This window comes from Dreissena polymorpha, chromosome 12 (assembly GCF_020536995.1).
Source record: "Dreissena polymorpha isolate Duluth1 chromosome 12, UMN_Dpol_1.0, whole genome shotgun sequence".
Lineage (NCBI taxonomy): Eukaryota > Metazoa > Mollusca > Bivalvia > Myida > Dreissenidae > Dreissena > Dreissena polymorpha.
This window is the reverse complement of record NC_068366.1, coordinates 59,053,213-59,068,189: the sequence shown is the minus strand read 5'-3', so window position 1 is coordinate 59,068,189 and position 14,977 is coordinate 59,053,213. Positions and strand designations below refer to the sequence as shown.

General features: G+C 37.4%; 1 protein-coding gene across 4 annotated transcripts in view; it reads right to left on the bottom strand.

Moving 5' to 3' along the window:
• LOC127852740 (uncharacterized) overlaps positions 1-14,977 on the bottom strand; it is a 110,317-nt gene that overhangs the window by 42,597 nt on the left and 52,743 nt on the right. For all 4 annotated transcript variants that reach the window (XM_052386696.1, XM_052386694.1, XM_052386697.1 and 1 more), the window contains 3 exons: positions 14,620-14,676; positions 5,301-5,552; positions 3,528-3,704 (listed from right to left, as the gene is read on the bottom strand). In XM_052386696.1, coding sequence (XP_052242656.1) covers positions 3,528-3,704; positions 5,301-5,552; positions 14,620-14,676 — 486 coding nt within the window. The remainder of the gene's footprint in view (positions 1-3,527; positions 3,705-5,300; positions 5,553-14,619; positions 14,677-14,977) is intronic.

The window sequence follows — 14,977 nt, the reverse complement described above, 5'->3', positions numbered from 1 at the left end:
TATAATCATAATTTTACAATAAACAAAAGCTATATCTATATTAAATGTCTATATGAAAGAGGCATCCGATTTGTAAGAGATATTATGGTAGAAAGAAACTTTATTTCCAAAGAATCTTTGGATACACAGGTTGGAACAAATGTAAATTTCCTGCTGAACCAAGGATTTAAAAATACAATAAAGAAATATATTGACAAATTTGAAGACCTGCAACATTTAAAAAAAAACAACTCAAGGACCTATATTACAAACTTACATTAAAAAAATAATAACCAGCCCAAAAGAAGAGAAACATATTTATAAACAAGGGCTGTTTGTAAAACATGCATGCCCCCCTATATGGGCTATAAGTTGTTGTAGCAGCCATTGTGTGAATACGTTTTTTGTAATAGTAGACATGGTGGTGGTGGTGGTGGTGGAGTAGTAGTAGTAGTAGTAGTAGTAGTAGGTAGTAGTAGTAGTAGTGGTGGTGGTGGTGGTGGTGGTGGTGGTGGAGGAGTAGTAGTAGTAGTAGTAGTAGTAGTAGTAGTAGTAGTAGTAGTAGTAGTAGTAGTAGTAGCAGTAGTAGTAGTAGTAGAAGTAGTAGTAGTAGTAGTAGTAGTAGAAGTAGTAGTAGAAGTAGAAGTAGTAGTAGTAGTAGTAGTAGTAGTAGAAGTAGTAGTAGTAGTAGTAGTAGCAGTAGCAGCAGCAGTAGCAGCATTACAATACCAATACTTAAGAATGATCAAATGGGAAAAGGTAACCTAGCACTGGCAGTAAATATGGGGCTCATTTACATGTCAGATTTGGAATCTCTGCTGTAAAATGAGATTTTGAATGAATTAAAGGGAGGCAAATCTGTACTTAAAAGAACATGCATAAACCGTAGTTGTTTCCCTTGTTTGAACCATGCTAAATCCTTATACATTTATAATGCCTATTTCCAGTAACTGTGACCTTCACCTGTGACCTTGACCTAGTGACCTCAAAATGAATAGGGATCATCTGCGAGTCATGATCAATGTACCTATGAAGTTTCATGATTCTAGCCCCAAGCGTTCTTGAGTTATCATCCGAAAACCACCTGGTGGACGGACGGACCGACCTACCGACCGACATGAGCAAAGCAATATACCCCCTCTTCTTCGAAGGGGGGCATAATTATAATCATATCATTTAAAAAAACTTAGAAAAATCAATCATTTGGGTTATAAATAATCAAAATAATAAATCTGTACAGTAACTGTGAAAAGAACTTCAATTCTTGGTAAAGAAATATATAATTTGAGATTTATAATTATATAAATTACTTCCCTTGAAAATAATTGTCTGTAACAAATCTCTATTTTTAGTAGCAAATAATTAAAAGCCACTACCGTGACTGCAGATTCACCACTCAAAATGTGCAGCTCCATGAGATACACATGCATGCCAAATATATAAAGTGGCTATGTTCAATATTGAATAATTTTCTCCCTTTTTAAAGCTTATTACTTCCCTTAAATCTGTATTTTATATCGTAGACCGTAAAGGATGACCTTGACCTTGACCTTTTACCACAATGTGTTTGTCAGAAACACAATGCCGCCTACTGCGCCGCTTTGATTTATTTAACAAAAATATATACGTGGGCAGGTCAGATAACTATGTCCATTTAAAGCTTATTACTTCCCTTGACTTTGTTTTTTCGACCATAGACCTTGAAGGATAATGTTAACCTTGAAATTTTACCACTCAAAATGTGCAGCTCCATGAGATACACATGCATGCCAATATCAAGGTGCTTTCTTCAATATTTAAAAAGTTATGGCCAATGTTAATTTTTTTTCGGACAGACGGACAGACTGACATACTGACTGACGGACAGTTCAACTGCTATATGCCACCCTACCAGGGGCATAATAAAACTGTACTAAATATTGAAACAACAACACAAATTTCAACAACAAGCCTTTTGCTTATATTGATTTGCAAGATCCAAGTCTTCAAATCCTATAGCGTTATAGATAATTTTTTGCCCATGGGGGTAAATACCCCCACTTTTCAAAGCATGGGGGTAAATGGTCAAATTTTGCCTCGCTTAAAGGGTAATTTGCTTAAAGTAAAACAAGATTATAGCCGGGGTACAGACACACTATGTGTATTCCTTCATAGTAGTAGTTTTTTTTAATCAGCCTTCTATTGTTGGCAGATTTTACATTTTAGACGAGCTTCATCCTTATCGTCCACCACAGTGAGCCACAGAAAACCTTTTGCCAACTTTCAACAGTTGTTTTATGAGGGTTTAAGTGTGTCCTTTTTGATTTGAAAACAGAGGAAATTAAATCATTCAGTATAGGCAGTACAATGTTTTTACTCTATACAACTTTTGCCATATAAAAAGAATCAATTTTACTTGAGAAGTAATTTGTTTTGGCTTGAAGAAGCCATGCTTACCTCTTCATGTAAATAAACACATGAGTGCTTGACTGTCTGTTAAACAAATCAATACTAAATTTACCATGTGTCTAGATGATACAGAGTATACATACCGACTGGCCAACTATTTCTACAATCCAGCGCACAAATTAGCTCTAATTTTTACGATAACCAGTCTCATATTTTGGCGAAAGACAATCAGCTGTTTATATTTTTGTTTACATTGTACGCAGAGAATTTACATCATTTACGTAAGTCCTGATTGGTTTGCTTAAAGGAACGCACGGAAATGATAAATTGAGCGTACCTTGATATTTTTTATGCATATCTTACGCTGATAGGCAGCTTATCTAGAACGCTGATCCTAGCTTTGGAATATTAGTTTTAGTTTAAACGTTACTATTGTAAAGCACCATTACTTATTGTCAAGTGTTACTACTGCTGACATTTGTACTACAGACATGTGATTGTAAAGCATCAGAACAGCTGCCATTGTCAGTACATAAGTGTGAATGGTAATGCTGAGAGATAGCTGAGCGAAAAAAATAAGACATGTGATTGTTACAACTGACTTACCCACTACAGACACTTTTATCTATCAAGTTCTACCTGTGATTGTACAACTGACATACACTACACAGACACAAGACCATAAAGCAAATTGTACACTAAGACCACTTGTCTTACCTTTGAGAGTACAGTTAGGGTAGTCAGAGTTCCATATAGCAAGCCTTACCTATGTGAGTACAGTTAGGGTAGTCAGACCTCCATATAGCAAGCCTTACCTTTGAGTGTACAGTTAGGGTAGTCAGAGCTACATATAGCAAGCTTTACCTTTGAGAGTACAGTTAGGGTAGTCAGACCTCCATATAGCAAGCCTTACATTTGAGTGTACAGTTAGGGTAGTCAGAGTTCCATATAGCAAGCCTTACCTATGTGAGTACAGTTAGGGTAGTCAGAGCTGCATATAGCAAGACTTACCTGTGAGAGTACAGTTAGGGCAGTCAGAACTGCATATAGAAAGCATTACCTTTGAGAGTACAGTTAGGGTAGTCAGACCTCCATATAGCAAGCCTTATCTTTGACTGTATATTTTAAATAATATATATATATTGAATAAAATAGCTAACCGTGTATGACACATGTCGGTGCAGACATGCTCCAACTGCCAGATGCCTCACATGTACGTACAGCTTCTCCAATCAGAAGGTAACCAGTGTCACAACTGTAGGTGGCTGTCTCATTCAATGTTGTAGCTCGATTGGAGAAGGTTACAACACCATTGTTTATTGTAAGAGGGCCACAGTCTAGAAATAAACAAGCAAATTTGTTGAATTGATATCCCCCGCCAAATAATTTTTGTTTATGGATGGGTGTAGAACTAAAACAAAAGGTGTAAGTGAAGGGTTGTGCCTGATTATTGTAAACAATTACAATCAGGACATTTTGAGAATCCATTTTAGTATGGTAGAATCCTTACCAAATAAGGCATATTTTATTCAAAATGTGTGATTTTGACCTTTGTGTTTGACTTTGACCATGACCCTAGCAACCTGGATTTTATATTTAACGCTCTGCTCATGTAGATAATGCAGAACAATTGTGGACAGTTATTACAGAATCCCTTGATGCATAGTAAAGGAATGACTAAATAATGAATAATTCATCAAATTTGTGACCTTTGACCTCAATGTGTGACCTTCACCATAGCCCCTAGGATTATGGGTGTTGAATGTGAAGCACCCCCAGATGATTGAGGACAACTATGGCAAGTTTCAAGGCTCTGGCTAATGTATTAATGGAGATAATGATCTAAGCTTATATTAAAAAGCATTTTTTCAAGATACAAAGGGCCATAACTTCGTTATTAACAGATGGTGTACAATGCCATTTGGCATGCATCATCCTCTGATCCATATATATATATACTCTTACCAAGTTTCAATGAAATCCGCCTAAGCACTTCCAAGATATGGCTCTGGACGGACGGAAAGACGGACGGACAACGCCAAAACAATATCCCTCCGCCTAAGGCGGGGGATAACAAGAGATGTGTTTGTCAGAAACACAATGCCCCCTACTGTGCCGCTTTGAATTAAAAAGTATCTCTTTTTATTATATCCATTTAAAAAATATTACATCCCTTGTGAAAATGATTTGTACCTGCCAAATTATATAAAATAGAAATTATCTCCCTTTAAAGCTAGTTACTTCACTTGGATTTGAAATTTTCTTTATTTGACCTATGACCTTTAAGGATGACCTTGACCTTTCATCACTAAAAATGTGCAGCTCCATGAGATACAAATGCATGCCAAATATCAAGTTGCTATCTTTAATATTGCAAAAGTAATGGCCAGTGTTAAAGTTTTTGGAAGGAATCACGGACCAACGGACAGTTTAACTGCTATTCGCCACCCTACGGGACCTTAAAATTCTCTTCTTTCCAATCATTCACATATTAAGATCATTCAAATGTGAAAGTTTGAGCGAGATTCACCAATTAAGTAAGGAAGACTACAAAACACAAGCTTTGAGGGCATATATATGCACGTTCAGATGGAGAGACAAGTGCAATACTTATTGCCTCCCACTCTCTTGCTAATTTCTGAATGTTGCCTTTTACAAAGAATTATTTCTTAAAGCCAAAACAACCCAAACAATTCCAACTGACAGACATACTTTACAGCATGACAGACATGATGGATGGAGTATTACATTCCCATCCAGTGAGACCGATATGGGACTTACAAGGCATGTACAAGGTGTGACACATGCCCTCAAAACATATGTAAGTCATGTGGGTAATACAATAATAATTGAAAAAATTATCACTTTAGCCTATTTACAAGGCCAGTATGAATTCAACTCAACAATGACATCAGAGAAATTGAAGAACAAACCTGCAACAACAAATATGTTAAATATCTGTCGTCCTACATGACTGGTACATTTGTAGACTGATGTTTCGTTTTCCGTAATGTGAAAAGTCATCGTCCCATTTCCTCTATTGGGAACATGAGGGAAAGCAGGATCGCATAAATCCATTGTACAATGGGTGAGAGGTGGTTTGTTTTTCTGGTTCAAACCCACACTATTGAAAACCTTACAATTCAGGTGAACCATTTCACCTGGCCTAATTGTAAGGTTGGTAACTGAAATAGAATAAGCAAGGCTTTACTTATATTGCACACAATACAGTAGTCAGCTCTAAAAGAAGGGTGAAAACGCCCATCAATTAAACAAAACATTTATTCTCTTTAAAATTCCCTTCATCTGACCACTTGCAATAGTTCATAATAATATGCGTAATGTTTCATAATAATATCCTTTTAGAACAGCTTTATAAAGGTTTGTTGTTCCTAATATTAACAAGAAACCGTCGGAGACAGGTGATGCTCCCCAAAAGTTTGTTGTCACAATATTGCACTATATATTCAGATAAAAGGAAACGTCTTGAGGGGCATAACTTTGGGCAAAATAATACGATGAATGGTTTATCAACTTAAAAATTTCAAAGGAATAATACGATGGATGGTTTAGCAACTTAAAAATTTCAAAGGGCCATAACTCTCTAAATAAATCATCTAACCAGACCCCACAAATAACATGCGCATCTCCTCAAGGTAGTTAAGCTTCCCATAAAGCTTCATTGAATTCCAGTCAGAAATTGGGGAGAAATAGCCCGGACAAGAATTGCACTATATGTACAGTTTATAGAAAATTTCAAAGGGCCATAACTCTGTGAAAAATCATCCGACCATAACCGGCTGATTATATGCACATCTCCTGTTGGTAGTGAAGCTTCCCATAAAGTTTCATTGAATTCCCGTAATAAGTTGCTGAGAAATAGCTCGGACAAGAATTGCACAATATGTACAATGCAAAATTTCAAAGGGTCATAACTCTGTGAAAAATCATCCGACGAGAACGGCTGATATTATGCACATCTCCTCTTGGTAGTGAAGCTTCCCATAAAGTTTCATTGAATTTCGGTCATTAGTTGCTGAGAAATAGCCCGGACAAGAATTGCACTATATGTACAATGGAAAATTTCAAAGGGCCATAACTCTGTGAAAATCATCCGACCAGAACCCGCTATTGATATGCACATCTCCTTTTGGTAGTAAAGCTTCCCATAAAGTTTCATTGAATTCCGGTCATTAGTTGCAGAGAAATAGCCCGGACAAGAATTGCACTATATGTACAGTTAATGGAAAATTTCAAAGAGCCATAACTCTGTGAAAAATCATCTGACCAAAACCCACTGATAATATGCACATCTCCTCTTGGTAGTGAAGCTTCCCATAAAGTTTCATTGAATTCCAGTCATTAGTTGCTCAGAAATAGCCCAGACAAAATTTTGCACGGACGGACGGACACACGAAGTGGCGACTATATGCTTCCCCCCAAAAAAATTTTTTGGGGAAGCATAACAAGACAATTGGCCACAGTAATAAAACAAATTTTTTAAATAAAATTCATTTTAATTATTAAATACTTACCTGTTATCGTATGCTTATACTTTCCAAGGGGAAATAACTCATCCGGAATTTTAACTGGGAATCTGCCACCTCAATACCGTAATACAGGCCAGGTTAAACATAGTGCAATGCAACCTAGCCAAAAATCGGTAACCAACCCTCAATATTCTTTCAATATATATACAAAAATATTAATCGAATAGCGGGGTGGGAGGTGGGACTTACCGATAACAGGTAAGTACTTAATAATTAAAATGAATGTTATTTAAAAAATTTGTTTTAATGTCATAAATACTGACCTGTTATCGTATGCTGATTTTGCAGCTGCGGTGGGAAGGTTCGTATATATTTTTCCAACACAGTAGAACCCATAAACAGGGTTATCAGCTAATGATATCAAGTAATCTTTGTTAAAACGGTATTAATTATGACTTCTCGGACAGAGTAATATGTCTATGTCGTAAAGAAGACACTACCGTTAGTGAAACCACAACAAGCCCAAACATATACGAAAACGAAGATAAAAAGATGACAAAGGTGGTCGGATTCCTCCAGTAAACAGCTTAGAGCACGTCAAAAAGTGGGGTGTGATTAATATATGCCCACAAAACAGACAGAGCTCTTAATTCATGCGGTCAGATCTTAAAAAGGAATGAATCCTTAGATAGGATAAGAGTAACTTTCCTTAGTCGAGGTCTAACCCCGAGAAATAGAAGCCGCAGACACATCTCCCCCCCCTTTTTTTGGGGAAATGAAGAGTGTCTTTTGAGAACCTCGAATGGACTTACGACTAACACTGCTGAGATAGAACTTCAAAGCCCTGATTGCCCAAAGAAGTTTATCCTCATCTTCATGACTACCAGTTTGAGAAAAACTTGGAAACTTGAAGGTAGAAGCCATATAGAGGACTTGATATTAAGCAAGGAATCCTGGCTGACACAACAAAGTGAAAACGACAATAGATCCAACTGGCATTGGTCGTATTCAACAGAAAAAGCATGAATTTCACTTCTCCGTATGGTAAAAGCCATAATAAGAAGGAAAACCGTCTTAAAATTATATTGGAACTGTTAATAAACCTGATGAAAAAGGTTCATAGGGAGCTCATTAAGCATCCCAACATGTAACACAAGTCAAAACCGCTTAAGAAGGTAAAGGAACGAAAAACATAGTGTTGACGTTCCATAGTTTGGATCAGTTCCAAAATAGGTAAGACAGCACAGAGTTGCGATGACTTACACAAAACAAGGTATACGAAAGCATAATCTCTATCCTTTGATGAAGAAAAGAACAAATTTCTTATCATCAAGAACAAGATGTGTTTGTGAAACACAATGTCCCCCTATATGATGTTTGACATTGTAGGATGACCTTGACCTTGTGAAGGATGACCTTGACCTTTCACCACTCAAAACGTGCAGCTCCATGAGATACACATGCATGCCAACTATCAAGTTGCTATCTTCAATATTGCAAAAGTATTCATAAAATAAGCGATTTGGGCCACATATATTTGACCTCTGACCTTGAAGGATGACCTTGACCTTTCACCACTCAAAATGAGCAGCTCCATGAGATGCACATGCATGCCAAATATCAAGTTGCTATCTTCAATATTGCAAAAGTATTCATAAAATGAGCGATTTTGGCCACATATAATTGACCTCTGACCTTGAAGGATGACCTTGACCTTTCACAACTCAAAATGTGCAGCTCCATGAGATACACATGCATGCCAAATATCAAGTTGCTATCTTCAATATTGCAAAAGTATTCATAAAATGAGCGATTTTGGCCACATATATTTGACCTCTGACCTTGAAGGATGACCTTGACCTTTCACCACTCAAAATGTGCAGCTTCATGAGATACACATGCATGCCAAATATGAAGTTGCTATCTTCAATATAGCAAAAGTTATTGCAAAATGTTAAAGTTGGCGCAAACAGACAGACCAACAGACAGACCAACAGACAGGGCAAAAACAATATGTCCCCCACTACTATAGTATCTATGTATCTAGCAGAGTGATTAAGGTAATAACTATGCTCTCAATACCCAGTAAAAAATGAATTTCCATAGAACCTTTATACAGTTCTGATGGAATTATCCTTGGACAAGTAACAAGGATTGAAACTCTACCAGAAAAACGTTCTTCTGTTGAGATAACTAAAAGTTATTAATGGCCAGACATGTAGTGGCACATGTTTGGATCAGTATAAATATGTCTCTCTGAGATATGATATTTGACCTGTGAAGAAGTTTCCTGAAAATAATTGTACAGGAGACTTAAAAGGTCGTACAACCATAATCCCATGGTTCATTAAGTATATTGCATGAAATTATGGCAAAAACTCAGTTATTGCAAAAACTCACCAAGAAGGCAAGATATTCCATTTTATGTCAATGGACGAATGTATAACAATCGCACACCCTGCTGGATCGATTTCTGTGAACTGCATTATTGACGTTGTTCAGCATACCGGTATACACTGCGATATACGATCGCATAACGCTAATTACTAGCGTTTGATGATAAACAACATTCTTTGATATACTATGTACACCATGCAACTTCTCTGCTGGGCATTCGCAATTACATTATTTGAACCCAACGGAAAAATAATTCGAAAGAAAGAACTGCAGGACAAAACTTCCAACAGGGCGTTGAGACGACCTGGTATGAGTAAGACGATAGAGAAAATTTGTTGTTCCTGAAAAGAACGAATAAGTTCCTGATTTCCAGTTACAAGGAGTGATAATATGATCACCTCTGTGTCTGTAAGTAAACCACGACCGATGTGTGATAGTTGAAACCATCACAAAGGAATCGTGAAAATGTGTTGTAAATGAAAAACAGCTAAAAAGAATTTTCGCTTTTCAAGATGTAGATGAAGTCAGCTGATGTCTACGTGAAGGCTGACGACGTCCTCGTTTCCTGCGATGTCGAGATCTGGATCGGCCGAGATGTGGATCGGCTGCGATGAGACCGAGATCTTCTAGAATAACGTCTCCGTGAGTGACGACGTGATCGCTTACGAGAGCCGCGACGATGAGAACTGCTCGACGAAGAAGAGCGTGTCCGATGTCTAATCCTTGATGAAGATGATGTATTCGACGACGAATAGGAGAATAATTCAATGAAGAAGACCGAGTTCTTCTTCTTGACCGGTGACTGGTGTTATCGGTGGCAGGCCTAACTGATGACTGTTGACCGGACCGGTGATCAATGACCGGACCGGTGACATGACCGGTGACCGGTGATCAATGACCGGACCGGTGACATGACCGGTGACCAGACCGGACTGGTGATCAATGACCGGACCGGTGACATGACCGTCCAGTCAGTCGTCGATAAATGGTCCGTGATCAACGTCCCCGGTGACGTACCGGTCATATCATGACCAGTGTTGTCACCGGAGAATGACCGTATGGCGGATGCCAAATGGTCCGGCATTGGTCGATGTCCTTGACCAATGCCATTGGGCAAAGACCGGCTGACGGGTGTCGCCATATGGTCTGATGTTGACCGACTGTCTAAGAGACTTAGCATAGTATGGTCGCGATCGTGCCCGATACCCGGTGACTGATACTGCAACTATCATCCATGATCTGCGAAGTCACCAGGTATTTATCCAATCTGTTTCTGCGACCATCATGTAGTCGAATATATGAAAAACAAGAGCAAAGCATTTTCAACCATAAACTGGTCACAGACCAGATTATCATACGGCACATAAAATCATTATTTGAACATAATGAAAATTATAATAATACTGCCGTAGATCATAAATTAAACAAAAGTTTAATTCAAAACAGATGAAAAATAAAATGACGATCAATTAGATTGTCATACGGAACGTTAAAATCATTATTGCACACAATGGCAAATGATAAACAATCTGTCTATAGAAGAACACGCTTTGCACGATCTCGTAACACATTAGAAGAACATGCTTTGCACGTTCTAGCAATGTATTAGAAGAGCACGTTTTGCACGTGGTCGTTCGCGCCTGAAAACACCAAGCATGGTAGAAATAAACCATTGTTCGATAAAAACAAGCATGGCTTACCTTTTACAAATGAAACAAAATCCATTAAATCCACACAAATTAATCGGAATGAGAAATAAAAAGATAAATAACACAATTTATCTATTCAAAACCCCAATCAACCAAGTGAAAAACAATATTTTAATTCAGAGCCGTAAAAGACACGTATACACCTGGTTGCTCCGGAAAGAATATTGAGGGTTGGTTACCGATTTTTGGCTAGGTTGCATTGCACTATGTTTAACCTGGCCTGTATTACGGTATTGAGGTGGCGGATTCCCAGTTAAAATTCCGGATGAGTTATTTCCCCTTGGAAAGTATAAGCATACGATAACAGGTCAGTATTTATGACATTAAAACCAGGGTCTTCCCCAGGCCATTTAAGCGCCCCTTGGCGGGGCGCTTGAATTTCGAAATCAGAGTCCCTGGGGCGCTTGAAATTTTCCGATCAGTGTATTCTTCAGTAAAAGAAAGTGGAGATTGTCCAAAAAAATCAAGGTTTCCCCATCAGTGTATCAATATTCCCTGTTTTAAAAGAGCACTCGGTACCTACTTTCACAAGTAATCGCCATAAACACCACGTGGGGTAATGGATAATCTACTGATAAGAGAATAGCATGACGCGCGTATCGATTATTCTAGCCACATTACACGGTCATTTAAATGCTGACAAGGATGTATCTGGTAACTTTCCAGTCGTCAAACTGTGAAGTTCATCGTCCAATCGGTTACGCAAATGCTTATGAGGGCGGGGTTAACTATCGACCATTATTTTTGATTGACGTCAGGCATGAAGTATGAGTTTATCGCAGCTTGATTAGCAAGAAGTTGTACCATTTGAGTAATATAAAACCGGTAATTAGTACAGTGCAGAACATTAAAGACGGTTTCGGGCATCATCATCACACCTTTTTACTGAAAACAAGTGTTACCTATGACTCATAATTAATACGAGAAGTTAATTGCAAGTGGTAAACAATTAATTATTATAGCTAGTAAGTTGTGCAAATGACTCCCGGTTACAATTATGTGATAACAATTTATTTAATTCCAGTACATGTATATTTCAACATGTCCATTTATAGAACTGATTCACCTCGTTTTTCTGACATTTATTCGACACGTAATGCGCTTTAACAAATTTTCGTTGAATTAATTACGCACACTTGTAAATGTTTCGTCCGATAATCGATAGTTAGAAGACTGATGATGGCAACCGGCCGTGATCCTCGTGGACAACGTGAATTTCATGCATAATTCCGTCAAAACATTTATTCGACTCGTAAAGTGTTTAAACAAATTATCGTTGAATTTATAACGCAACGGTTAATATTTGTTGAAATCTCAAATGGGAATAATTAAATTTGTAATCCGAAACCCATTCCCGTAAATCGATGTTAACGCGTTTTTAATCCGAAACACACTTCCGAATGTAAATGTTACCGCAACGTTAAATATTTTTGCTTCAAATTAGCAGTGCAAATTTATTTTGTGTCGAATCTTTTTCTAAATTAAAAAGAGCGGGAAAATTATGCAGCATGTACAACGTCGCATCTATTGCATACAAATGGCGTGTATTAAGCGTTTTAACAAGCACAAAACAGGTCAGGGGATTGACGCATATTCAGAGGCAATATTTCATCAAATCTACAAATAGTCACTTAAAAAAATGGCAAGGTTTGTATTAAAGAAATAACTGAAAGCTTTTATGGTAAATATTTACCAGACAGAGATTGATAAAAACAAAATAAACGGGATTATCGGGAAATAAATAGAAACTTGAAAAATAGTAAGTATACAGTAATAGAGTTGTGTTGAAATGGATGTATTGGGGAATCGTTCGAGTCGGGATTTTACTATCTGTGCGGAAATTTTTTTAAAACAATTAAACAATAAAAAAATATATATTTTTAAATGACTGGGGGATTTTTTTGAAGAGTCATTGCGCACTAAATGACGTCTTTTGACGCTGTTTTTCTTTGAGTTATAACGCACCACAGAACGTGAATTGACACGTTAAATTAAAAAAAATCAACATCGGGAGGGGTGAACCCACCCCCGATCGGCCCCGGGGCGCCTGAAAAAATTCCTGTGGAAGGCACTGAAAACAGATGTGTGCATACCATAATTACTCGTTTTCGGTACGGAAAATATTAAACAAGAGGGCCTGTAAGACCAAAAGTTGCTCACCTTCTCAGTGCAGCCCCAAGATATTATTAAAACAAATGTTCTAACCAAGTTTCATGATTCTAACCAAGTTTCATGAAGAGTGAACTATAACTGTAACTTTTAGAATGCTAATAAGGTTTTTCTATAGCCATATTAGGATAAATTCTCCGACCCCACACGGTAATATTTTTCAACTGACCAGAACTATTTTCTAAGGGATCCAAGATATCATTAAAACAAATGATCTGACCAAGTGTTATGAAGATTGGACAATAAATGTGACTAAGAGTGTTAACAAGTTTTTACTATAGCTATATAAGGAAATGACCCGCTCCCAGGAGGCCATGTTTTTCAACCAACTGGAACCATTTTTGAACTCGTCCAAGATATCATAATTGGGACAAATCTTCTGACCAAGTTTCATTAAGATCAGACAATTAATGTGGCCTCTAGAGTGTTAACAAGGTTTTGCTAAAGTAATATATAGCCATATAAGGAAAATTGCCCCGACCCATTGCAGCCCTGTTTTTCAAGCAACTGGAACCATTTTCAAACTCGTTCAAGGTATAAGAACAAATGTTCTGATCAAGTTTCATGAAGATTGGACAATAAATGTGCCTTTTAGAAATTTTTCACAAATTTTTACTAAAGCCATATAAGGAAAAATGACACGCCCCCTGGGGGCCATGTTTTTCAACCAGCTAAAATAATTTTCGATCTTGTCAAAAATATTACTGAAACTAATCTTCTGACTATTAAGATGGGACAATAAATGTGGTCTCTAGAGTGTTAACAAGGTTTAACTATAGCCATAAAAGGAAATATTCACCGCCCCCTGGAGGCCATGTTTTTCAATAGACCAGAATCATTTTCAAACTCAATCAAGATGTCATTGGGACATATGTTTCATGAAGATCGGACCATAAATTTGGCCTCTAGGGTGTTAACATGGTTTTACTATAGCCATATCGGGTTAAAATACCCCCGCCCCGCCCTGAATGAAGGACATATTTTTCGACCAACCGGAACCATTTTTTTAACTTGTCCAAAACAAATCTTCTAAGTTTCATGAAGTTTGGGCAATAAATGTGTCCTCTAGGGCATTAACATGGTTTTACTATAGCCATAAAGGGAAAAATGCCCCGCTCCCTGGTGGCCATATTTTTCAACCAACTGAAACCATTTTCAAACTTGTCCAAAATATCATTGTGAAAAAATTTCGGACCAAGTTTCATGATGATCGGACAATAAATGTGTCCTCTATTGTGTTAACTAGCCTTTACTATAGCCATATAAGAAAAAACACCCACCCCTGGGTTCCATGTTTTTCAACTAACTTAATCATTTTCAAACTTGTCCAAGATATCATTGGGACAAATCTTCTGACTAAGTTTCACGAAGATCGGACAATAAATGATAACTGTATGGAAAATTCGAAAGTACATAATTGTATGTATGTGTATAAAATGTAGACTTACTGAAGGTTTGGTTTGTGCTGAACAACGTAGATCACTCACCTGTGTCCTGTGTGACCAGTCCCAAACTCTGGGGTTCAATCTGCGTAGCGGTCCCACCTTCAATGTTAAGCATGAAATATTTATTCAATGACCCTTGCAGTTTCAAAGAAGAAGATTGTTGTACTTATTTTCTATATAGTCTTCATATCAGGTGACAACATGGGCATTGTTAGTTTTGACCCAAGGCGCATGATTAAAACAATCTTACACAAGACATAAATCTGCTGTTTCATAGTAAATGTCAAATATCTGGGTCTTATGTTTTCAGTGAAGATTTTTAAAGTCGCTACCTTAAACTTGCTGAGCTTGAATTTAAAGTTGGCTCGTAGTCTCCTAAAAGGATCAATTGTTTATTGCT